This window comes from Malania oleifera, chromosome 7 (assembly GCF_029873635.1).
Source record: "Malania oleifera isolate guangnan ecotype guangnan chromosome 7, ASM2987363v1, whole genome shotgun sequence".
Taxonomy (NCBI): domain Eukaryota; kingdom Viridiplantae; phylum Streptophyta; class Magnoliopsida; order Santalales; family Ximeniaceae; genus Malania; species Malania oleifera.
In genome coordinates this window covers 20,157,114-20,184,560 of record NC_080423.1, presented here as the reverse complement: position 1 = coordinate 20,184,560, position 27,447 = coordinate 20,157,114, and the positions used below count along the sequence as shown (strand labels likewise).

At 35.5% G+C, this 27,447-nt stretch overlaps 1 protein-coding gene across 2 annotated transcripts in view; it reads left to right on the top strand.

The window, feature by feature from the left end:
* The first annotated feature begins 5,103 nt into the window (after positions 1–5,103).
* Positions 5,104–27,447, top strand: part of LOC131159776 (probable mannitol dehydrogenase 1) — a 29,726-nt gene continuing 7,382 nt past the window's right edge. Inside the window, exons 1-2 of one of the 2 annotated variants that reach the window (XM_058114942.1) lie at positions 5,104–5,634; positions 13,336–13,449. In XM_058114942.1, the coding sequence (XP_057970925.1) occupies positions 5,537–5,634; positions 13,336–13,449 (212 nt within the window). In that variant the 5' untranslated portion in view covers positions 5,104–5,536. The remainder of the gene's footprint in view (positions 5,635–13,335; positions 13,450–27,447) is intronic. The other variant, XM_058114943.1, reaches the window with a different exon arrangement.

Sequence of the window (27,447 nt, the reverse complement as noted above, 5' to 3'; positions counted from 1 at the left end):
CCTGTTCACTTAAATGGGTGGAGCAAAAGTCATTTTGCAACCTCTCTTTAACGGGTAAGGTAAATCTCAGTTCAATTACAAGACTGAGCCCAACTTGTCTCCCTCACGGGGCAGAGACTCCCTAGTTCAATTTTTCGGGCTGAATTGAACTGGCCTCACTTACAGGGCTGAGACTCCCTAGTTTAATTAACTGGCTAAACCCAACCGTTATAATAAAGACATTTTTGTACAAGATAATGCTTTTGAAAATATAAGAAAAGATGTACACGTTAAAGCTCTACAATGCAATCTCTAATATGACATGATTTATGCTCAGTAGGGAAATGGTGTTTTCTTAAAACAATATTTTGAATCGTTGAGAAATGATGCGTATGATAAAATACTCAAAGATGTGACTCTAATAAAATTTTCTCCAAAGAATATATTTCAATAAAAATATAGGAGAACCTAGGGTTTGTTCTTCAAATAGTTTTTGCACAAATAAAATATATGAATATGTATAGAAGATAAATATGTTCTCCAATAAAGATTTTTGCAATAAAATTATTCTTTGGAGAATATGGGATTTAAGCTCACAAATATTTGTGCAATAGAAAATTTCTCCTAATAATATTTATGAAGAAAATAATTGGGAGAAACTTTAATCCAACTCTTAAAAATAAATTTGTGAAAGAAATAAAGCTTATGTAAGAGTGGATGATCTAAAGTAAATGCCCACACAAAAATTTCTCTTTCAAAAATGATTTTGCAAAAGTAATAAGTGAAAAAGAATAGGAGAGAGTAAAATAAATTTGCCCCAAAGAAAATATTTTTCAATAAAATGTTGTTGGGGGGAACTTTGATTAACAAAATATTTTAGGAGGATTTGGAAGTTAATCAAAGTTTCTAATCTGAAGTAATGAGGGGATATTTATAGATTTTGAAAATATTTTTACTGTTGGGGACACGCTAGGTATTATTAGAAAAGTTTAATTAATTTTTAAACTCGTTTTAGCATTTAAAAATACCGCAACCCGAGAGGTTCGGTCGCGTGGTCCTTAAGGCCGGTCATCCGAACAGACACAAAGCCTATATTGGCTTCAGGTGACTGTGGAAGAGACCGGTTGGCTGAAGTTAAGGCGATTTCTCAACCTTCGTTGGTTTGGGTGCCCAGTTCTTTGTTCAATTTTCCGATCCTCACTATTTGGTCCCCCGAGGTGATTTTGAATTATAAATTCGGGCGGTTGGGGATGGTAAAAAGTGTCAGCATAAAGGTTCAGTCGACCGTGGAAGATTAGTTCAAATCTGGGTCGGTCGCTCGAGTCAAGTGAAAGTATTGACTTTTTACCAGTTCGGTCGACCGAGACATTTTTAATGCCTTATGTTCAGTCAGTCGAAACCCTTTCAAAGTTCAATTTAGGTCTTGATTTTTTATTAGAATTCACCCCTATTAATAATGGTATACTTTTAAGTTATAAGAGATTTTTCATGAAGTGCTTGGGGATCTAAGGTCAGTCTAAGGCTTATTTGAGCATTAAAGTCATATCATGCAGATGCATGCATTATTACAGACCAAATAATAAAAAATTAAATGCAATTACAATAAATAATAAATGTCTTCTTCTTGTTCTTTTTACTCTTCTCTTCATGGAATACGCCAAGCTGTTATGTGGGCTTTAAGTTCTGTCTTGGCTTCCATTTCTCTTGTATGTAATGTCCGTACTGATATGTAAACCTGTTCACACACTAAATGCACACATAAGATACACATGCATTGTCAGCATCAAAGCAGGGATCGGATTTAAAAAGTCAACAAATACAACCTTACAAATTTTAAGATATACCAAAAATAACAAATTTAATATTTAATCTAAACTGCACTTTCTAATCCCACCCATGCTTCTGCTACGCTACTCTGATTTCAGTTATGCTCCTTAAGATATCGGAAATGTTTGATAAAAATTGGGGTGAGACACCTCTCACTAAGTAAGAACTAGATTATTATTAATGTGTGGTTAAAGTGAGCTTTACAATATCATAATACATTTAATAATTTTACTTTAAATCAAATTGCATTTGTAAACCGTAGATCACACATAAAAATAAATATACGTACTTTCTTCCAAAACATCGTTTAGGCCTATTAAGTGGCCATAGTCACCAAAATACACAAATATGCATAAAAGAACTTCTTTAGGCCAATGCACGTTATGTTTAACCCCAATGACCAGGTTGTATAGTCCGAAGATTGGACTTAACTTGGTTGGTCGACCAAAGCTAAATCAAAATTTTGTGTCTGTAAGATCGATTTGCCTACCACATCGTGGTCTGGAAATAGGTGGGTATAACCCTATTCAGGCCAAATCGACTATCCACCGCCAACACTTCCACAACAGTGTGACTGTACTAATATTCCTCTATAGCTACGGTACTAAGCATTTACCACATCTGACCCATCAAGATTCTTAAAACATATAACTACAATTTATGCAATTAAACAGTATAATCATTTGATCATTTTTCCAACCAAACAAGTAACAAATATAATAACGTAAAATGCACAATATAACACGTAATATATAACTTCGCAAAAATCCCTAAACTTGCTCAATTATGAAATAAAATAAAATAAACTCATGCCACACATGTTATATAATAATTATAATTATATAAATTTTCTGAGAAATCCTTATAAATATATATTTGGTAGAATTAAATAAAAATGTTGACATGATCAACTCCCCATATTTAAATTTAATCCTAATATATATATATATATATATATATATATATATGATCCAAATATGATCAAATCCTTGCAGTTTAATTTAACTCCCAAAATATCCCAAAAAACCTGATATGATCAAATCCCTACAATTTAATTAAATTCCCAAAATATTCTAAAAAAAACTCGATATGATCAAATTCCTGCAGTTTAATTTAATTCTCAAAATATTCTCGAAAACTCGATTTGATCAAATTCCCGCAGTTTAATTTAATTTAGGTATATGAATATAATTAAAATAAAAATAATCAATTTAAATCAAACATATTTTAAAATAAAATCGGACATAATCTAGCTCACTTACACTAATCTTGAAATGATGCTCACGACGTGCAGAAGACGAAATCTCACCGGTCAAATCTTTAAAGATCGGAATTGGGACTTGAGAATGATGTCTGTTCTTCAATTTCGTAGAGAAATTGAGAGAGAGAGAGAGAGAGAGAGAGAGAGAGAGAGAGAGAGAGAGAGAGAGAGAGAGAGAGAGAGGGAGGGAGAGAGAGTGGAGAGCATCTAAGGGGGGTCTTAGGAATAAATTTCCTGAAGGATCTTGATCCTTTAGTAACATATATATATATATATATATATATTATATAATATTATATTATTATATTTGACTTAGTTTGGTTGGTTGGCTGGTCAACCAATTAAGTATAGTCTTTGGACCATACAACACGATCATGGGGGTTTTGCATGACAAGCATAGGCCAAATGGAGCCTTTTATACATATTTATATATTTATGTGATCAAAGTCATTTATTAGACTTAAGTTATGATTTGAAAGAAAGTAAGTTTAATTTTCTACAATTGTTTTACAATTATTCAAATGCAGCTTTAACAGTTATTATTATTAAATTATTTTTACATTAAGCTCATTTTAATCATACACCGATAATAATTTAGTCCATACTTATTGAGAGGTGTCTCACCCAATTATTTTCATACATTTCAGATACTCGGAGGAGTCTAGCCGAAATTAGAATAACGTAGTAGAAGTGTGGGTGAGATAGTAAGAGTTATTTAGAATAGATGTTAGATTAGTTGTAATTTTAATGTTTTAGAATTTTACGGATGATAATATTTGATATTAGAGATATTGTTGTAACAAAAAGTATTTAGTACTCTGGTAAATATATTTGAGATCTTCCGTTATATTAAATTTGGGTTAGTATAGTTGGTATCAGAGCAAAAATATGGGTCACTACGTAGTATCTCCCAAGTTCATTGCATTTAGATGAATATCAACATCAAGAATTCATGATAAATAATTGTTACCTTTGATATCAAGGGGAACAAATTCAATTTTGCTTAAGTTCAACATGTGAATAAATTAACAATACTAAGACAATTTAGAAAACAAAATGTAAAAACTAAAATAAAATAAAGATAATAATATAATATTATTTCCACCATTCTGGGGGTATTTAAATATGTTTATTCAAGAACATTATTTTATTTTTCTCAATTTGTACTCTTCAGAAGTATGATTCCAATTTACAATATTAAATTGGGAAATAATTTACCACTTCTTTCGGAAGTTAAATATACTACTTTATCCGGAGGATAAATGTTTCATCTCTTTAGGAGGTCGAATTTAACATCTCTTTGGGAGGTTAAGAATATAGACGAGAGATTTAAATATATTACCTTTTTAGGAGGACTATCTTTTCGGGAGATTTAAATATGTAAACGAGAAATTTAAATATATTACCTCTTTAGGAGGACTATCTTTCGGGAGATATATATACGGAATATTTAAATATTTAGCCTCTTTAAGAGGATTATTTTACCATCTCTTCTGGAGATAATGATATTTCAAATATATATATATATATGCGGTATAGAAATAAAACTATCCATTAAGACGATATAAATATACAAAAAATATATCAGTCGGTTAGAGTCTCTTAAATTAAATAAGAATTAAAGAAATATATCAGTCGGTTAGAATCTCGTGCTGATAACGTGTTATGAAAGATGTAGAAAAATAAATAAGAAAATAAATAAATAGAGACAAGATAAAAATTTACATGTTTCGGCTATGCATAATTCATAGGCGGATGAGATTAAAACTTTACTATTACGGGAGAAATTATAATATGATATGAAATCGAACTTGTATAAGATATTTTTATCTCTCATTTTCTTTTTATATATTCTACTTACTTCAAGCACGCGAGTGGGAATTCATGCATACAATATTTATAGAAGCATGCAATGATATATGCCTTACAAATAGGAGGGATATAGTGATACTAATGCATTTATTGAGGTGAAAAATGGAAGTGGAAAGACGGGCCCATAACTATTAAATTAATTCTTTTCGTTAGAATTATGGAGTGGGTCGACCCGGGTGGTTGACTCGCATCAGAGCCCACCAGGTTGCTTTTGGCAGTGCCCAACCGCCGACTGTATGCCTGAAGAAAGATCTCCCGGCATGGCTTCTGATCCGAACGAGATTTTGCGAATACTTTAAAATAGCTTTAACCTTAACGCCTTCCAATGGCAAAATCGCAATCTGATATCAACCCCACCGTCAATAAAAAATGCGATGGTGAGGTCATGGCCACTAACGCTTTCTGGATTCTTCTGTTCTGCAATCTCATCGCCATGGGCGCCACCATTTCTATGTTGGCTTCCTTATTTCTTCGGCTGCTCGCCTCTTCCTTGCCCAAAAGTTTTTCTTTTCCGGAGCTTCCCGAGGCAATCCCCAGTCTCTCTAGCTTCTCCTCTCTTACGGAGACTCATCCCCGTGCTCTGAGCGTCGCCCAAAAATGGCGAAAACCCCAGAAAACAGGCTCCCACTGAAGGCTTTTGGCTGGGCTGCGGGGGATTCCTCTGGTGTCCTATCTCCTTTTCATTTTTCACGAAGGTAGGTACTCTCTGTGTGTAAATACTGAGTATGCATCTCGGTTTCTCTTGTTCGTTGCATTTGAGAATTTAAGTTTGATGCTTAAGTGGCCCTTCTGTTTGGGGGTCTGTTTACATCATGCAAGTCAAAAGGAAATTAATGCAATTAAGATTCTTTATTAGAACCACTCAAGGGGCTGAATGGGAGTATATATATAAACAATAATTAATTTTGCCTCGCATAATGAATATTTATAAGAATATAGTTGTTATAATAGAAGAATTTGATATTTTATACAAAAAAAAAAAGGTGTTATTATGTAAAGCAATTAACAGCAAATTTTTTTTTATAAATTTTTAACAAGGAATAGACAATGACTAACCATCTCCAAATTTCGTCTATTACTTTCATACTGCATGTTAAATGGAATAACATAAACTTTTCCAAGAGCGACTTGTTTCTGAATTATTACATACTTATACAATTTTCATTGTATGACATCCTATTTCTATGAATAGGTATTTTTTGAATCAAACATAATCTCAGAAACTTAAAGAGAGTAGAGGAGAGAGTGACAAAAGGTTGAAAATGGCTTGGTCCGCTTTCCAATAATACATCAAGGGAATTCACTACCTACCTTAACTGCACACATGTGCAACTTTAACTGCACACATGTGCACCATTCGATTCCAAATACAACCTTACAAGGTAACCTTTCCCACAAATAACAATACGAAAGTACTTGTACAAGACAACTCATAAGCTCACATAATGTAATCTTAAAACGAAAGGGAGAGATTTTTTGTTTCAAGGAATTACAAAAACAGTATAAGTTATCTTACAATTGTTAGACGTCTCAAAGTCAGGGCGGATGCGTTTTTCCCTAGCTGTTGGCATGACTTTTTGACTCTTCAGAATATATATGCTACTCCAAAAATGAATGTTTAGCCTCTCCAAGTTTCAATATCTCCATCAAATAAGCTACAAGGGATCAATTTTTAGCAATGACTATACAGAGAAGAGATAATGCGTGATGCAGGACTGTAGGGGAGCAAGAGAAGAGATAAGAGTTAAGGGAGAGAAATAGAAAGAGTAAGGGTAAAAGAAGGGAGAAAAACAGAGAAACAGATGGACATAACAGATGGTAGAGATGGAAAAATAGAAAAGAAGCAGAAAGAGAAACAGAAAGAGGAGAAAGAAAGAAGAAGGAAGAAGAAGAAAGGAGGAAAAAGAAAGGAGGAAGAAGAAGACATTAGGAGAGAGAGAGACTGCGGTGAGGGAGAGGAAATATGTAAGACTCAATCAAAAGCTTCTTAACCTTACATTGTAAACATATATTTACAGGCACATTAGAAACTCTAAAAATAAAACTATTAAAAATTATAAAATAACTCCAAAACAATAAAAAATTACATAATAACCCCAAAGTAATTAAAAATTACTGTAATAAACAAATAACTTGAATCTCAAATAAAAGCTCTATTTTCTTAATTCTTCGTCTTCTCCTCTGTCATACACCCTTGGTTGAAGAGAAATTGACTCTAAAGAGTTAGACTGCAAATACCACTCCAAGGTATCCGAATCAAGTGCAAAAATATCATACTTGGGATTTGGGAAGTCAATTAACATATGAAGTAGGGAGAGTACTCTGAACTAAGTATCGACCAAAACCTCCATTTTAAGAAGTCACATACTCATCAGTCTTAACATAGTTTCATTCTCATTTTGCTGTTGTGGAATGACGGGTACTTGAGGATCAGTAGAACCTGCACAAGCAGGAGGCTCAAAGTTGCCTTAATAAGGTGTCAAGTCCTCCACATTGAAATATGACTAATATTCATGTGAGTAGGCAAATCAAGTACATAACCATTAGATCCAAGTTTTCTAATAATGGGGAATGGGCCAATGGCTCATGCATGCAATTCTTACATGAATTCTTGTGATAGTGTGGATGAATGCGAACCATGACATGGTTACCTACATTAAAATATTTAGCTCTATAGAATGGGCGGGATGTTAAAGTTGGGGTTAATATTACTCGTGCGAGTCCTTGGAACTTTTTCTCAAATTTATGATTGTTTCTTTTCAAAAGTCCAATATATGGTGGGTAATGGGGAGCAAATTCTTTTTTGGGAAGACCTTTGAGTTGGGGAGATGCCTTTGGCTAGTGCTTTTCCTCGTCTTCATTGAGCCTTTAGTCTTTATGATATCCCTATTTCTGATTTTTTTTTTTCTTTTGCAAGGGGATAGTCTCTCTTGGAATTTCCGTTTTGGGAGAAATTTTAATGACAAAGAGATTAATGTGTTAGCTCTTTTAACCAGTTTGCTTGATTCTTTTCATGCTCATGCTCATTTATGGAGTGATAAAAGGGTTTGCTTTTTAGATCTCTATGGGAATTCTCTTGTAAATCATTTTTCTCCTACTTGACTCGCGACCCTAATATGGACCCTTTTGGTTTGTCTTCTTTGATCTGAAAGCTAAAACTCCCTTAAAAATAAGAGCTTTTGTTTGGGCTGCAATTCTTGAAAGAATTAATACTAATGATTTGCTTAAGAAGAAAAGGCCTAATAAGGCCCTGTCACCAGATGTTTGTTTCCTTTGTTTGAGGAATGAAGAGCCTTGTTCACACCTGTTTCTTCATTGTCCTTTTACTTGGGTTGTCTAGAATAAACTTTTTGGTATATTTGGTGAAGACTGGGTTTGTCCCTTCACCTTGAATTTTGTACCATCACATTTAGGGGTTTTGGCAAAGATAAGGATAGGACAGCCTTGTGGTGATTCACTGTTATGGCTATTATTTGGTGTGTCTGGTTGGAGAGGAACACTAGTATTTTCAAAGGGGTGGCTACTACTAATAAAATGCTTTGGAGTTGAGTGGTTTATCTTGCGTCGCTGTGGGTCTTGGCTAATGGGTTCTTTCATCATGTTTCTTTGGAATACCTGCAGCGGGACTGGTTGGCTCTGCTTTGTTGAGTTGGCTTTCAGTTTATGATGAATTTTCTTTGTAATTTATTGTAATTGATGTAAAGGGAGGATTCATTTTTTTCTTTTCTCTTTCTTTTTTTGATGCACATTCTTCTCTCTTCTAATATAATTCTTTATTTATATATATAAAAAAAATCTAGCTCTATGACGCACATCAGCTACAAGTTTATAATTTGTGTTACTTGTGGCAAGTTCGTACCCAACCTTAGCATGCAAATCATGGATATGGTGTGCAAAGATTTAGCATATTTAGAAATGCTAGCATTAGGTGGTAAAGGAACAAGATCAATGGGAGCACAAGGCTTGTATCCAAAGAAGCTCAAATGGCCTTTAGCCGGTGGACCTACTTATTCAATTATTATAAGCTCAATTATAGGCAATACCAAGTCCTAAAATGCTTTGTTTTTACAGCAGACCGAAGAAAATCACTCAAACTACAATTAACAACCTCAAATTGACCATTGGTTTGGGATGAAAGGCATAAGAACATGTCAATTAGCGCCACACAACTTCTAAATATATAATCATGAACTATCAACTATGACAAATATATAATCATGACCTCGAGCTGTTCTAGGCAAACCTAGGACAAAAGACACACCCAAGTATTTCCATGGCATGTGTGGCAAAGGAAGAGATGTGTAAAGTCGAGTGCTATGTTTCTTAGTTTTTTCCTAATTGGCAAGTGCAACACTAGGAAACTATCCTAGCGACATCTCTTTTTAGAGAAGGCCAATAACACTATCCTCAACGACAGCAATGGTCTTGTCTCTCTGTAAATGGTTGGCCAAACCACCTGCATGCAATTCCCAAACTATGAAATCTCGAAATGAAGTGTGTGGAATCCATACAGTGTAACCCTTATAGACAACAAAATCAAAACATAGTTCCTATATGTATGACTGCTCACTTCCTTAAAGATGATTCCAAAATCAGGACTAATCATATACTCATCCTTCTATCTTTCGAATCCTACAGCCTCAGAACTCATCACATTAAGAAAGTTATTGCATTAAGAATAGTTACTACTGGATTTGAGGCCATTGACAACCTTATTCTGAACACTTGAACGATGCTTGAGGGCAGAGATGTACTCGTTCAAGAATTCTACCCAACTGGCATGCCAAGAACTGAACTCAAATGTTGCACTGCTTGGTGATCATAATGGAGGACAAACTCTTGAGAGAACAAATAGTATCTCCAATGATAGAGGTATCTAACTACAGCTTACAGCTTTTTATCACTAATGCTATACCTGTGTTTAACCTTAGAGAATTTTTCAGTCGAGGATGCAACTAGGTGTCGTCCTTGGCTCAAATCGCAACCTATACCTACACCAGAGGCATCAGGAGATACGTCAAAGACTTTACTGAAACAGGTGCTCGAGTCATCTTCTTCTTAATCTCAATAAAAGTCTTGTCAGCATTAGGGGTCCAATAAACCCTCATTTCTTGAGATAGTTGGTGATAGGAGACACAATAGCACCAAAATCCCTAATGAGATGTGTGTAGAAAGTAGCTAAACCATGAAAAATCCAAACATCTAAAAATGTCCTAGGCTTAGGTCACTCTCCAATTGCTTTGACCTTGTTTGGGTTTGATGTTATTGTGTGCATAGTGTCTATGAAACCTGGTAAAGGGCACCCTAGTCTGCAAGAAAGCACACTTCTTAAGGTTAGCATACAGTTTGACTTCCCTTAGAGTGTGAAGACATGATGTAAGTGACCTAGATGCTTCTTCTAGACCGACTACATAGCAGACCATGAGGAATCTATGAATGGTTGTAAAATGTCTCATAATCCCCATGAAAATTGTAGGAACATTAGAGAGGCCAAAGGGTGCATGGCTAACCACTTAGGCAAGCATCTTGGGCTTTTTCTCTAATGCAAATATGATGATAACAACTACACACACTGATCTTGGAGAGCTAGCTACAAGCCTCCAAACAACTAACATGTCCAGCATATCCTAAGTCTATGGATAGGAAACCTATACTTGATGGTGATCTTATTTATGGCTTTACTATTATGCACATCCTCCAAGATTTTCTTTCTTTGGAGTAAGAAGGGTTGGCACTGTGCATGGACTAAGGCTATGTCTCACAAAGTGCTTCTTAAGGAGCTCCCCGACTTGCCTTTTTAGTTCAACACACTCCTCAAGAGTTCATCCTATAATGAGTCAAGTTAGGAAATGGTGACGAAATGGTGACCCTAGGACGAAATTTGTTTTTCTAAGTGTCTTGTGTTGGTGGTAATTCACTAGGAAGCCCATCGGGTGCACTACATCAAAGAACTTAGCTGAAAACTTCCCTATCTCTTGTGGAAATTCACTTGGGAACTAATTGACCTCAAAGGGAACTTCTTGAGCTGATTGGAAATCTTGTTTTCTAAATTTTCTTTCTAAAAAGTTCAACAATCTAGCAACTCAATACCTTTCCTTACATGTGGGGCTGGATTGTTCCTGAACTTAGGATCCTTCGGTGTAGGTCTAGTAATAGGACAAAATGATCTTGTCTTTGTACCTAAACAGTCAAAATGATATTCTTGTCTTTGTACTTAAACAGATAAGTGTTTCCCCTACCATGGTTGCTTACATCAAGATCATACAACCATGGTCGACCTAACAGGAGATGGGCTACAGCCATAGGTAGCACATCACATCATACCCTATCTTTATAAATATGTGGCACCTCTTAGTTATGGGTAGATTTTTCCTGTTTACCCAGTTTATCCTAAAAGAGTGGGAATGTGGTTCTACCTTAAGGTTCAATCTACCTACAGCAACTTCGGAGATGATATTCATGTTACTACCACCATCAACAACCAATTTACATGTATATATCTAATCTTACGAGAGTCTGAAAAATAGTTGTTCGTTTCCACTTCTCACTATCAATAGTAGTGGACGAAACACATCTCACCTTACTAACATGGTTCTCATCCCATCAAAATCATCAACAGTATCTATTGGCTAACTCTCATCACCCGAGTACTCCACAAAACACACAACCTAATCCTCATGTTTGGATATGTCGTCTGCCTCATATTCCAAAACTAAGGCTGGTTGGGGACAATGAGCTGCTAGTTACCTCGAGCATGGTAGATTGCTAGCCTGTAAAGTGTTTAGACCCACTAGAATAAGTGATGAAATGGGTAGTTATCTAGTAGTACTTTCTGTAAAGGTAAAGTAGGGTAGTAGGGCCGACCTCTAGGCTGGGGAATGACAAAACTAGACTACTGATTGGACTCTTATGTCCTACGAGAAATCTTAAGGTACTTCTCTATTGCAAGGGCTTTTTTTGGAGGCCAACTCCAGAGATTCTGGTGAATGTAGCTCGATGTCTCTCTTAATATCCTCCTTAAGACCATTAATGGACCTAGTAATAGTCTTGATATCTATTGTCGACAATGTTGCTCCTAAACAAAAGCTCCTCAAATTGTTCCATATGATGGTTACAGTGTGGATGGTTTAAGTGTTCACTAAACAACTATTTCTTATAGGAAGGAGTGAGGTACTTCTCTTTCAGTATTTGCCTCATCACTTCCCACTTGTTAGTAGGAGGGTCATCTAACTGAGGGTAGAAGGAGGTTAATCTAACTCTTGGAGGGTTTGCTGAATAGTTTGCCAATACTCTAGACCTATGAGTTTCATTTTGGAAAAACGGAATTTTTCCTTACCTCATATGGTACCACTCAAAATAATTCTCCATTTCCTCTACCTAACCTAAGAAGGTAAGGGGATCAAATTTCCCATCATATGTTTGGACTCCAGCTTTTACCCTCTTAGTAAATTCTTGTTATCCTCAGGATCAAGATTAGGTGGGTACCTATTGCCCCTATTAGGAATTCTATTACATGCTATAGGTTGGCTGGGTTGGGGTATATTGATGGTCTGCAGGATCAACCTCATGATAATACCTACCTTCCAAATGTATTTGAGGGTCTCTATTTGCAGTTGGTCTATCACTACTAGGTAGATGGAGCTCCAGGAGTTGGGAGAATAAATTAGGCTGACCCTCCATAGTAAGGGGGTCCCTTGAGTAAATAATCTAATTCTGCAAAAGATTAGTGCCGCCATGAGAAAAAATAAAAAGGCAGGATGCAGCAGGGGAAAAAAATTGCTGCTGCAAAATTTGAAATTCAGAGAAGGTTTCAGAAAAAAAAGAAGATAACATAACTGCTGTTTCGAGGTTTAGTTTCCAGAAATCTCTTCTTCACAGAACTTTCCTTTGCTGCCAGAATCAGCACCCAAAGCCTTTGAATCCACCATTGTTGAACTCTCAAACCATCACTGAACCATCCTTTGTGTTGCTGTAATCTTGTTTTGGCAGATATGAAGCATAGGAAACCAGCCGATGCTCTTTCGTTGATTTGCCTTCACATCACCAGAACATTCAAGCACTTGTGTCGCTTTCATATACTACCAGGTTGACCTTCACATCTCCCTCTGAAACCTCCCATCCTTTCAGCTCTTCAACTGTCACCTGAAACCTTCTCTCACGGCACCAAGTGCTTATTCAATTCCAGGGGTCCAGCGTGCGTCCATCTATTATTCCGTTCATGCTTATGTCTATTTGTACTAGCTTAATAATTTTTTTTTGTGTTCTCGACTCTGGTGGTTCAACCTGCTCCTATAGTTGCTCTCTGATTGGCCCTGTAACCATTCACAGTTCAACTTGACATTTCTTGGGAATTATTATTGTTGTTATTGTTGAAAATTTGATTGTACTGTTGGCAGGGAGAATGGTAATGATGATGTCACTGTAAAAATTCTTTACTGCGGGGTTTGCCACTCTGACTTGCATGTTGCCAAGAACGAATGGGGGTCAACACATTATCCAGTGGTTCCTGGGTATGGTGCTCGTCTTGTTCCTTTTTTTATAAATTAATTAAGTTCTCAAGTGATATTATACTGTTCTTCATTTTTTGTTAGACCAGTTTAAGTTTCTACAGAGATAATCAGATCAAACATAACTCATCACTGTTAGTTTTTAATATCATTTACTCATTGGTGTGCAAAAGCAAGACTGATGTATCTTATGAGCTTCCCTAGTGGTGAATAAGATTTTTTCTTTATCACCATTGAACGTGGCAAGGAGGCTGATCTAACTATTTTTGATTGAGGATTTCCTAACCCATTGATATGCTTTATGTTTAGACAGTTTTGCTTATATTTAAATTAGTCTTGAATTTATAAACAAGAGATTTGACTGAACTTTAACATTCTAGTGCAGTGCTGCCTGAATAGGTCAAATTGTAAAAATGTTGCGAAGGAGACAGTAGGTTCTGTATATTAGTTAGTTTACTTACAGTCAAACTATTTACCTATGTTGGAAAGAAATACAATGCTGGAGAAGAAGGTTTGCCTGCGGATTCTCATAAAATTCCAAAATTTTCCCCTTGAAACGTTTTTTGGCTGTAACTGTATTGGGTTGAAAAGGTAAATCTAGTTAAAATTATATTTGCTATCATTTTTAAGTGAAAAGTTATTTGTGGGGCATTAATCCAAGAATCAGGTGCTATTTTTAAGAAGCCTTTAGAGTTTCATCTTTGTCATTGTGTTTGTCATCGTCATCATCATTATTATTAGTGAATATGCATGATGAAGACATCATCATTATTATTATTACTAGTGAATGTGCATGATGATAACGATGGCATATAATTCATAGAAAAATTTATTCTCATTCTAATAAATCTCTTGCATTTGGTTATTAAAAAACCAAAAACCTTCATAAACCATATAATCTAAAACATAATTTTATTATTTATTTTCTTTGTAATGGCAAAATCAACTGCTGCCCTTTAGTAAATTACAACAATTCAAACAGAAGCTAAAGACAGCGAATTGATGCAAAGACAGCTGCTGCGTTTGAAGAAAGTAAAACTGAAGCTAAAGCATCCATAAACTGAATCTTGATCATACTGCTGCACTAGGAACTGATTCTACCTTTCAAGTTGAAGCATACATAAACTGCTGAATCTTTGTCCCTTCCAAAACTCTGAAGTTGAATGGCTGTGATCATCATGCACTACTTGATATGGTTGAACCATTGAAATCATCTATCCTTTTCAAAACAAAATAACTTGGAAATGTTAATAGAATGCCAATTCATGGCTTATTTGTTATTAAGGAAAAAAAACAACACTCATATGGGTGTCAATTCCTTGTTGAGCTATTTCAATTGATGTTGGGACTAAACCACATGGGTTTGATAATGTCTGAAAATTTCACCTTGTCAAATGGGGCATGTGAAACAACCCTTTCATTTAGGAGGCTTGGGTTTGAAGTCCCTCAACATTTTCAGTAAAGCTCTATTAGAAAAATGGTTATGGAGATTCATGATTGAGAAAGACCACCTTTGGCGGGGAATCGTTGCTGTGAAATATGGCTTGAACATAATGATTGGATCTCCCAGGCTATTAGAGGACCACATGATGTAGGGGTGTGGAATTTCATCGGGAAATGCTAGAATGATTTCGCTTCTTGTATCAGATTTCAAGTGGAGAGGTGGGACAACATTTATTTTTTAGCATGATCCGTGGCGCTATCATGAAGCCTTAGTGTCTTATTTCCAGCCATCTATAACTTGGTATGTGATAAAGATGCCTGCTTCAGTCAACAACATCGAACCTCAGATCAGGGGCTCTTTTGGAACATCTCCTTCTTTAGAAATGCGGAAGATTGGGAACTCAACCAGCTCACGGACTTCTACAGCTTTCTTTACAGCTTCCAACACCAGAATAGCACTGATCTTTCTATTTGGGGCTTAGATGAGAAGGGGGCCTTCACTGTTAGATCCTTCTACAGGAAGCTCTTCCCTTTGGAGTCAAATAAGTTTAATTTCCCTTGGACTCAGATTTGGAAGACAGCAGCCCCCACAAAAGTTGCCTTCCTTGCATGGAGGCAATCCATGGTAAGATTTTGACTATGTATAACTTGCAAAGAAGGCGTCTGTCAGTAGCCAACAGATGTTCCCTTTGCATGGCTGATGCAGAATTTGTTAGTAAAAAAAGATCTGACAGTGAAGAAAAGCAACCTTCTTTGGGGCAGCTGTCTTCCATAATTGAGACCAAGGGGAGTGACTGTTGATTGATTCTTGGATAAGAAGTTATTTTGTAAAAAGATCTGACAGTGAAGACCCCCTTCTTGTACAAGGATCAGACAGGAAGGTCATGAGTGTTTTGATGCTGGATCTTGTAAAGATGGCTGTAGAAATCAGTAAGCTGGTGAAGTTACTAGTTTTTCACGTTTCTATGAAAAAGTATATTCCAAAAAACCCCTGTAATGATTCTTGAAGGTGCTGGCTAATGCAAGCATCTCTATCACGAGCTGTGTTGTAGATGGCTGGAATTAGACATTGAGAGCCTCCGGACAAATCCATGCATCATGCCTAAAGTAAATGTTGTCTCCATTGATTTATCTTGAAGATTTCATTTCAATTGGAATTTGGTTATTCACCATGTATGAGGATCCTTGCCAAGCATCCATGGCTGAATGGTTAAAGCGCCCAACTCATAATTGGTGAATTCTTAGGTTCAATTCCTATTGGATGCACGCCAGTCGGCCCCTCCAATGCAATAAGTCTATTGAAATTGGCTCTGTATCAATGGAGTCTCATCATCCATACATAATGACTTGGTGTGTTATATTCATGTCATAACATATGAATAATAAGAACTAGCATTGTTTTGTAAAGGAGGCAAGTACGATAAACATGTTTATAAAAGCTAGTGTGTTATACAATGTTTGATGAACAGTCATCCTCTCCTAAAAAGCCTTGTATGCTATTCTCACTCTGGAAGCATTAATATGACTGAGTTGTCTCACTATTTTCACTAAGGTATTATTCTATTCAAAGAATAAAACCTACAATAGTATTTACATAAATGGCTCCCACCCAATGTGCACAAGACAAGCAATCAGAGGCATGATAATGCCTTGGACAAGCTTGGCTTGTAACGCTACCCAAGTATGAAACTCATGGTTGGTTTTTCATCATCATCAACCAATTTAAGAACTGTCACTAAGGGTTCTTGCACGTTAATTATATCGAAGGCTTTTGCCAAAACTCTTTGCCTAAGATAATCTTCTTCGAATCATATATTGGGCTTGATTTCGCCATCCCAAACCTTGAGTTTTTCCAAGCATCAGATGTAAACATTTCCCTCAATGCTTGTTTATGCCTAACAATAGTCTCCAAGGCAATGAAGTTGGTGGCAAATTGAGTGATGGCAGGGCGAAGTAACTCTCTATTATTTGTGAATTTCTTTATGAATTTCACTATCCATGTGTGGTTGTAAATAAATGAGGGTATTGTTCTTGCATCTTCTAAGACCTTCTTCACGTTACTTTTCTTATCAATATCTTCAAGAATAAGGTCTATGCAGTCAGTTGCACATGCTGTCCAATAGAGATTGTGCCTCTTCTGCATCAATAATTTCCCTCCTGCCTTCATTGTATCTTCATTATCAGTCACTACTTGGACAACACTCTCCTCTCCAATTTCTTCAACCATCTAATCCATTAATTTGAAATGAAATTATAGATTTATTAATTATTATTACTTAATTAAAAACATATAAGTTCATAATACTATTTGCATATACAATTAAAATTAGAAAAATACTTGAAATAATATTCAGTTGTTCTGCTTAGCACATCAGAGGCATCAATTGACTTATGAAAAACGGTGTCTCTATTGCAGTAAACTAAAAAGTTTATTATGTATTTTCTAGTTGGTCCTAACCAACCATCACACATAAGTGTTACACCTTTCTCCTTCCAAATTCCAGCAAAAGAAGATATATAATCTTTCATTTGTCGATACTCTTGCTTCAAATAAATTTCAGATACCTTGTAAGGTGATGGACTCTTCACTCCCTTTCCAACCTCTGCAGCAACATCAAGCATATGTTGCATAAATGGAGAGCCTGGTACATTTGCTAGAATCCGATTATAAATTAGGAATTTTTCAACTGTTTTTCCTAATTTACTTCTTAAACCTTTCAGTAACTTAGTGTTGATTTTTGGTTGTTTTGTACTCTTGCTTCTTTCTAAAATAGGATCCATTGCCTTTAGCCTAACTTCAGGGGCACTGGGATTGATCCATTGTCGTCCACTACCTCCGGCTTCTTGACCACTATAAGATCGAGCTCCTACTCTACTGAAACCACTGACAGCACCATTGCTCGAGCCACCTATTGGCTTAACTAGGCTTAATCTTGTTTTGATAATGACAAACCAAGGTATCTGATTGTGCTATCAAGTATACTTATAGGTATTATAGCTTACAAGCACAATGAACGATGTAAAGCCATGAAGAACACAAGTAAAAGGAAGAATGACTATTGAAGAAGAGCTTGGATGATGATCAAGGTTAAAGACATGAAGACTTAGATAGTATTCCATGTTTATTGTAACATAAGTCTCATGTAAGTACTTCTCAAATTAGTATTTGTTTAGGAAGCTCTTAGGATTAATTATTGGACCTAGAGACCTTTTCAAATACTTGGAAAATATTTTTACAAAGTCCAAATATCAATACTAATAGTTAAAAATCAGTTTTGGAACCAAATTATTTAAGAATATTGAATTTCTAGTTGTTTGGGCACATGAGGATATACTTAGTTGACCGAAGGCTAGAGTCTGAACAAACTAGTCTGGCATTGGAGAGTTCGAGGTGACCAAACCATAAGTTCAATCGACCGAATGACTACTGCCATTGTAAAGCTCCATACACAGTTGAGTTTAGGCGACCGAACTCAAAGTTCAGTCGACCAAAGGGCTACTGCCTGTTTAGAAATTCATAAGTTAAAAGAGTTTGGGCAATTGAACTACCAGTTCAGTCGACCGAAGCGCGCGATATGTTTTGTGAACAACGCGATATCTTTCTGATTTTGAAATATATGGTTACCAAAACTTGTACAAATGGTCAGAATTCAAACCTAGCTATAAAAGGTTAACCCTAATCGTGTTAGGGCAACCACATAGCAAGCAAACACTTAGATTTTATATTGAAAATCTGCCGTGTGCCGTTTCCCTTTTCTGAAACAATTTTCTGGTTTTGTTCTTCAAAGTTTCAAGCTTTTAAACCTAGAAAACCTAACCAATCTCTTGAGCTTTGTAGCAAATATTCTTTTGAGAGCATTAGAGTTATTTTTACGTGTACAAATTTGCTCTTTTGAGAGAGTTTTTCCTTGTACAAATCAACTATTGATTTATTTGTGAACTGACGGTTTTGGTCGTGAATCTTTGACAAGCAAGAGGTTGTTCTTGCTTGAGAGGTGCTCCACCTACTAAACGAAGAGAGGTGCTCCACCTACTTAACGGAGAGAGGTGCTCCACCTATTGAACAGAGGGATTAGTGAAATCTTCATAGCAAGTTGCTTGAGGCAAGGACGTAGGCACGGTTGCCGAACCTTGTAAAAAATATCGGTGTCACTCTTTCCCTCATCTTTTTACTTTCAAGCACACATATATTGAAATTTATCTTCTGTAAATGATCTATTTTGATTTGTGAATGCTATGAATGTTTTACTTTGATGTTGTGAATACAGTGAATGATTTGAATACTCTTGTTGATCAAAATCTGCTGTAGCTACTAGAAATAGTATTTTGTTTGTATAAATTATTTGGTAGCCAAGCAAATTCTTGTTAATATTAATTTGTTGGTTAATAAGGCGTAGTTGATTCATATTAATATATAAGTTTAGGTTCTCTCATATTTAGGAATATTGTTATTTGTATAGTTGTTTGCTGAAAATACTCTGTGGTGATTAAAATATTTAGAGCACTTGTTAAATAAGTTTTAAAATTGATTAAGCTTCCACACTTAAATTTTAAAATACCCAATTCACCCCTCTCTTGGGATTACACCTTAACTTACACCACTTCCCTCTTCATAAATCACCCCCTCCAGTTGCTCTTGCTCGAAATATTTGTCTCTCTTTCCATTGTTGCTGTGATCGTATGCTTTCTTGTCGAGCAAATCTCATTCTTTTTTCTTCCGAGTCTTCTTCATCGCTCAAATTCTCCAAATCTCCTCTAATTTGGGCTTCTGCTTCATCTTGCATTTTTTGTTTATCTCTTTTCTTCTTAGCATACTGTTGTAGATGTTTCATCATTTGTTCTCTTACATGTGTGGTCACATTTGAGCATCCAGCTACTTGACTATTTTTATGTGCCAAGTGTTGTTTCAAGCGTGTAATGCCTCCTTTAATTATCTTCCCACACAACTTACACATAATAATATATCTGTTACCATCCACTGGAGTATCAAAATGCCATCCAATGTCCTCACTATGTAAGTTCTCATTTCTTTTCTCACGTGGCATCTTGATAGACTTGATTTGATGATCTCTACACAAAACACATAAAAAATACAAAGTTACAACCTTTATAAAAAAAATGAAAGGTATAATATAATTAGTAAATACTAAATAGTAAGTACTAAATAGTCCTAATTTTAAATACTTATTATATAAAAATAAAATATAATATTTGATTAAAAATAATAAGTAATGTTTATTTAAAATATTTAAATAAATAAAATTATAAAATATTAGATATTTTATTTATTAGTAAAATAAGAGTGTTTACGCATATATTTAAGGGATGTGTTCTCTTGTTGAAAGGATTTCAATAAATACATATCTTTAAAGTGTGTGAGGTTTTACAAAAAAATATATTCCTTTATCTTTAAAAAATATTTTCATTATTTTTTATAACTTGATTTTATTTTCATTTATAACTATAAGAAATTAACATTGCAATTTTAAAGGTGAAAAGGACCTTTTGCTCTACTTTCATATACATCACTAATAGAGATCCATACAATACAAATTGACTATTTGACTTTTTAAGCATTTTCTCAGTATAGGGATTAAAATAAATTTTTTTTAGAAATTCGAGTAGTAAAAATCAGAATTATTAATGTATTAAGTTAAAATTTTGTTTATTAAATTTATCATTTTTTTAATTTATTTGATAACTAAAAACAAAAAATAGATCATGTAAAGATTTTTTTTTTTACCTAATTTCAAATTTAAGGTCAAATTTATGTTTTAAAACTTAAAAAATATTAAGAAATATGTGATGGAACTAGCCTTTCATAATTACTTTTATAAAAAAATAAGACAATTAAAATATACATAAATTAAGAAAAAATTATTTTACATATGATCATTGTTGATTTCTAAATTTTTTACTATATTAAATTACTTTTTTTTATTCAATTTAACATATAGGTAACAAGTTACAACAAAATATAATTTTTTTTAAAAGAAGAATATAATTAAAAGTTTAAGTGGCCAGTGGGTCTTAATGTCTCATATGCTATGCGCGCTGAAGAGTGGAGAGCCTTGAAGCACGAATGACCGATGACTCCAAAGTCGAAATTGAAGAGCTGGCCGCTAGTGAGTGGCGACGACTGGCAAAGGGAGCTGCCGAAGGGCTATTGTTAGATTACCACTTTTTTAGGTAAAGTGGTAATCTAATATGGTATCAGAGTTGGTTACTAGGAGACCCTGGGTTCTAGTCTTGTTGCTTGCAATTTAAAATAAAATATTACATTCCTTATTATGGGTGCTATTTATAAACATGCCACAAGACGTGATTTGAAGTAAACCCAAACCTTCCGCGAGTAATCGTTAAAAAAATTCACAAAATAAACATGTCCTCCCTATGATGTTACTCTAACCGGCCCCCAAATATCAGAATCTATGTAATCAAGAATACCTTCCATCTCATGTATTTGTGATTTGAACTACACTCTGCTTTGCTTCCTGAGAACACAAAACTTGCAAAAGTTCAGCTTGCATGTTTTCATACCCTTCAAGAGCTTCCTTTTGTGAAATTCTTTCATACCATGCTCACCTATATGCCCAAGCTACATATGCCACAAGACAGTTTCATCAAATTCAGAATCTACGGCTGCAGCTCCACCTACAATCGTAGGGCCCAATAGTGAATAAATGTTTCCATCTTACTTTTTCCCTTTCATCACTGTTAGATTGCCTTTGCACTCTTCATAACTCCACTTTCAGACTTGTAACTAAATCCATTACAGTCCAAAGTGCATAATGAAATTAGACTCTTCAGTAGGTCCGGAATGGGTCTTACATCACATAGAGGTTTTACAACACCATCAAACATTTTGATTTTAACATTTCTTGTGCCAATGATTTTACATGATACATCATTGCCTATAAGTACTTGTTGGCCTTACAAGGCTTAATATCTTATTTTGATGACAACAAACAAGTAAAACTAACATGTTTTGTTTAAGTAATATATTTTCAGGACTCAAGGATAGAGCGTTAAAGAATTGATGAAAGCTTGTACTTCAAAGAATGAATTCAATATGAAGCTTAAAGCATGGATTCAAAAATGGATGTAAGGTTTAAAGCTTGTAGATCATGAGAGCATTGATATTAAAGAAAAAACTTTAAGAATAAAAGCCCAAGTGATCAACATGGAAAGCTCAAAGAAAGATGAAGCAAGCATAAAGACCTCAAGGAATTCAAGGATTGAAAATTTGAAAGAGTTTAGGAAATTTCATGTAAGTACTTCAAATAATTTCAATATGGATACATGAAACTCTTAGGTTAATGTCTTGGACCTAGATACCTTTGAACATACTTGGAAAATATTTTTATAAGGTCAAAAACTATTTCAAAAATGTTAGAATCATTTTTGGAATAAAAAACACCAAAAAGAGGATTTTCAAAATACTGTTAATTTTTCTACATCTGCATTGTGCTGTATTTTTCTCTATTAAAAACTCTTTATTTTAAAAAGTGTTCAACATGAAAGTTGTAGGATTTTCTCTTAGCTTTTATTTGATACCAAGATCATCAAATTCGGAGTTATATAGAAAAAGTTATTATCGAAAAATAGAAGGGTGCTCGAAGCTGACAGCAGCATGTGTGCATGCCAGGCGACTGCCTGAACATGCTAGGTGCCTGGGTGGCTATGCCAGGCGACTGTCTTAGTTCTGGCAGGCGATTGCTAGGCTACTGCCCCTACCGTTGCTTTAAAAATAACATGGCAGGCGACTAGAGGATTGGGCAGACGACTGCCACGCGGCTGTTTTAATTTTTCTCATAACGGTTAAATTTTTAAATGAGGTTGTTCGTGGCTCAAAATTTATGAAAACTTGGGGGATATTTCAACACACTTGGGGACCAAGTTACTTACCTTTTAAAGTCTATAAATAAGCCTCAAAGATTATTGAATCAACACAATCAAGAATTAAAATTCAGCATCTCTCTCAAATTGCTCTCAAATTTTCAAGGCCCTCCCTTGCTCTCAACTTGCACGAAGCTTACTGAGTTCTTGTTGATTTTACTCACTAAGTTTGTGCTATAATTTTGAAATCTTTCATCCATTGAAAGAATTAAATTGGTGATATACTTCATTGAGCTTCAAGTTAAATTCCATATTGTTATTTACTTTGAAGTATATTAGTTTCTAAAATGTTGTACTAATCAGCTCTTTGTGTGAGCAAGTTCCTGTACACAAATATTTGATTTGTATCTTGTAGATTGATGATTCTAAGAGTTATTTGGATCGTTGGCTAAGCAAGGGGATATTGCTTAGAGAGGCGGGCTCTAGCCTATGTAAGGAGTGACCGGACGAGGGGATATCGTTTGGAGAAGGCGGGCTCTAGCCTTATCCAAGGAGTGTCGTAAAGGTTTGTTCCACCCGTTAAAGGAACAGGTTTAGTGAATCCTTTGGTGGTTTACCAAAGGCGAGGACGTAGACTGGGTCATGGTTTTAAATCGCGGTAGCGGGTAGCGTAACATAACGGTAACAGGTGTAACGGGAAGCAAGAGTAGCGGATGTTACATAACGGGAAGCGGGTGTAACGGCCGTGAATTTTTTTGAAGCATGCACAACCTTGTGCATATTAGCGTACTTGCATGTTTTAAGCTTTTGGCCATTCTTAGAAAGGGTTTTAGTGTATTTTGGACCCTTTAGTTCGAGTAACTAAGTTATTTGGTAAGGGCAACAAGTTTACATTTGTTTTAAACCATCATTGATAGAAAGTTACGTGTGTGCACGTATTTATACTTCTCATTGTTCTTATCTGTGATAAATTCTTATGTGTGCTAAATGAATTAATAAAATAAAATACATTATACACTCCATTAATCTATTAGACACATAAGACATACGAATAATATAAATATAAAATAGCTAGAAAAGAAAGAAGGTTGAAGTTGAAAAATAAAGAACATAAATATCACATTACTAATATTATTAAAAAAAAAAAATTCCAAACAAGTTAGTATTTTGAAATTGTTAATTAATGCATCTATTGTGAGTATTTAAAGAAAAAGTAAATTTTGTATCATTGTCATCCTCATTATAATCTTTTCCCCCTCTTGCCACTTGGAATATTGACAATGATATATGAAAGAGAGAGAAAAAGTGAGAAGAAAAAGTAAAAAATAAAATATTTTTTTGGTGTAACAGTCCTGTAGCGGTTACGTAACGGCCGTAGCGGCCTTTACGTAACGGTTGCGGTCCGTAACGGCCGCTACGGTCGTGATTTTTCTTCCCACCAATTTTGCGGTGTGTAACGGTATCGGTAACCCAAAAAACCTTTACGTAAAGGCGTTACGTAACGGTCGCGGCCTTTATTTAAAACCATGGACTGGGTATAAGTCGAACCTCGTAAAAATCCTCGTCTCACTCTCTCTTTCATTATTCTTTATTTTCAGTTCATATACAACTGCGTGGATGTTCTAAATATCTAAATTATACATACTGCGTATATTTGGAAATCAAGTAAACTTAAAAGTCTAATTTTGATTTGGGTTGCGGAAACCGAAAGGGAGTACGTTGGTTATACCATATCTTGCGGAAACCATACGTGAGAACGTTACTTGGTTAACAGCCCAAGGATAAATTAACTGAGAGTTTAGTTGAGTTCTAAATATTGAGAAGAGTGTGAATGTGTTGTTGAAAAACATATTGAAGAAGCAAATCTATATCAGCAAAGTATAAATTATAATTCAACTACAGGGCTTACAATTTCATATCCAGGGTTGACAACAAAAGATATATTGTGATTGGATGGTATAAAGTTTGAGATTGATTGGATAGTGCTTATATTCCAAAAGTGCTAAATCTTGAATTTTACATCAATCTTATTGTGCTGAAGTAAATTTATATTTGGCAATCAAATTGGGTATATTGGTTTGGAAATTGTGATTAATTGTTTGATTGTTTTTACTTTCAAAGTGTGGTTGAAGATTAAATGTTTGATTGTGTTTAATTGATTGGTTGTTTAAATCGTGTTATTGATTGGATAAAATAACTAAGTTCTTGATTGATTAAAGAATTAAACAAACAAATCAAGAATTGGTTAAAAGAAATAAAAGAAGTTTAAGGTAACCCAAAAGGAATTAAAAGAAATTTTTAGAATCCAATTCACCCCCCTCTAGGGAAGCTATTCCTAATTTTAGTACTGAACCTGAATTAACAAACCTGTAAATGCTGAACCACTCCTTGTTCCGAGTCATGTGGTAAGAACACACCGAGTCTAGGATCCAAGAGTCCGTTAGGGGATCCGACACCAACGATATTGAAAGTATGTCACCATCACTACAATATGAATTTTCTTCTTGAACTATATTTGCTGATTTTGAAGTACCTTCTTGCTTTTCAGCATTCCCTTTCTTCTAATCCGGACACTCCAGTTTTATGTGCCCCTTTTTACCGCACTAAAAACACCAGATATCCTTTTTCTTCTTGGACTGAGTTTGGGATTTTTGACTTGATCCATTTCTGAATTTTCCTCTCCCACGATCATGGTTACCCTTCATCTTAAGTCCTTCACTGTGTGAAATTTTATCGCAGACTTTCATTCTTTGATGAAACCCCAACAACTCACTTGTCACCTCTTCTAAGTTCACCTCTTCCAGGTTAGTCTCCTTGATAAGGACAATATCGAGTGAGTATTTGCCCAGGACGTCCTTTATCAAGCTCCCCTTCCTAAACTCCCCTAGTCCTCTAACATTCCAACTAACAAGCTTCATAATTTAACTCGCTTACCCCCCCACCCCCCCCCCTTTACCGGCTCCTTTTCTACACTCATAATTAATTGAAGAAACTAGATTTTTAAGCTCTTTCTGGACTTTCTTTTTCCTCCTCTCATATGTCCAAGGATTTAGTCCTCCTTTCACTGAGTTCCTAACAAAATCTAGTAGTGCCAATCCTAGGTCCCCGAGGAGTTTTAATGGGTCTAGGTTGTCTCTCTCGTCACCCTGACAACTAAATCCACAACCCTTCCTCCTGTTAAGAGTCCTCCTTAAGGCATAAATTTTTGAAGAAAGAATGGGTAGGGTAGGAATAGATAGAATTCCTTTGTTAATTCTAGATGGAGAAGGGTTCTCTGAGAGAAGATCTCCCTCTTCCCAAGAGGATCACCCCTCCCCCCCCCCCCCCTCCAACATCACAAGAACGATTAATAGAATTGTCCACAGGAGAAAAAATGAGCCCAAGGCCAGTATTAGAAGGCACAGGCCCCTCAGCATTTAAGACTTTCAAGTAATCAAAATTGTAACTAATGAGACTAGTACCTGCTTGAGCATTTTCAGTGCACAGTTGAAGGCAATCTCTTTCCGACTGCTGTGATATCGTTACTGACTTGACACTCTTAGCCATCTCCTCCCCTCAATCTCTTTACTGCATCTTGCGACTGACCTGAATAGATAATTCTATTCTCTGTTTTCTGAGAGGTAACCTCCTGCCTCAAGATTTCACTCCCATAAAATTCCAGACATATAGGAATCTCTGATTTTTCCAAAGCTTTTAACTGAGAAGAGCACAAACACCCATCCTCAAATTCCCGAATTTGTTCCAAAAGCAAACCGTTGTTTTCATCATTCTAGCCTTCCAATTCAATGTTGAATTCTTGCAAAAAACTCCTCCGTTTGGCCTCACAAAGTTGTGTTGTATTTTCCACAATATTTTGAAGGAGCTCACTCTTTTTAACCGCTGCTTCCATATCTGAAGATTCTATATATATATATTTTTTGCCGTCTCTCCGTAATGTGAGAGAGCAGCATCAAGCTTTTCTTTAGCTTGCAATACTGTGTGTGAGTCTCGCTTTTTGGATGGAAAACAACAAGGTTCCATCTTGTTGGCAACTCGTGCCTTCGGCAAGTGAGATTCATGTTTTCCAAAGGAATCTGGTTCTACAATATGTCGCTTTCCCAAAAAGTTCAGATTATTGCGACTTTCCCTCTTCACACTTCCTTCCTCCACCATCCCTCGAGTCTTTAGCGAATCCTTAGACTGCGAGTGCATGGTCGAAAAAGGTTGGATTTTGAAGCAAAAAACAGCCCCAATGACCTGATAATATTGTCTAAAGAAGGAATTGGAACATGATAGAGGAAAAATAAAAAGAAAAAGGTGGCTGGAAAATCTTTCACGCACGGGCGCGTGGGGTTCAGCACTGCTGGCATTTGGCTGACGCGTGAGGGTGTATGGGGCCTCCTCCAGCGTTGGGGTTTTGTGAGGTTAGGCTTTGGAGGGCATGAATATTAAATCTCCAAAGCAAATCAAGTCACAATTATGGTATATAATAAAATAGATTTCTATTTGGAAGTATCCTAACCATAAATGAGCAAATAGGCAGTAATACTTGAAGTATACAAATTTAAGCATTCAGTAAAAAATGTTAATCTAATACCTAGACAGCGTAATAACATTCAGTTAACATCTAACCTCTGGATATGCAACTCCTTTAAGTTCCAAAGTTGCTGTTGATGTTGAGGAAAGAATAATTTCATGTCCTTCATCATGTTATTCAAGATACGGAGGGCATTATGTTAT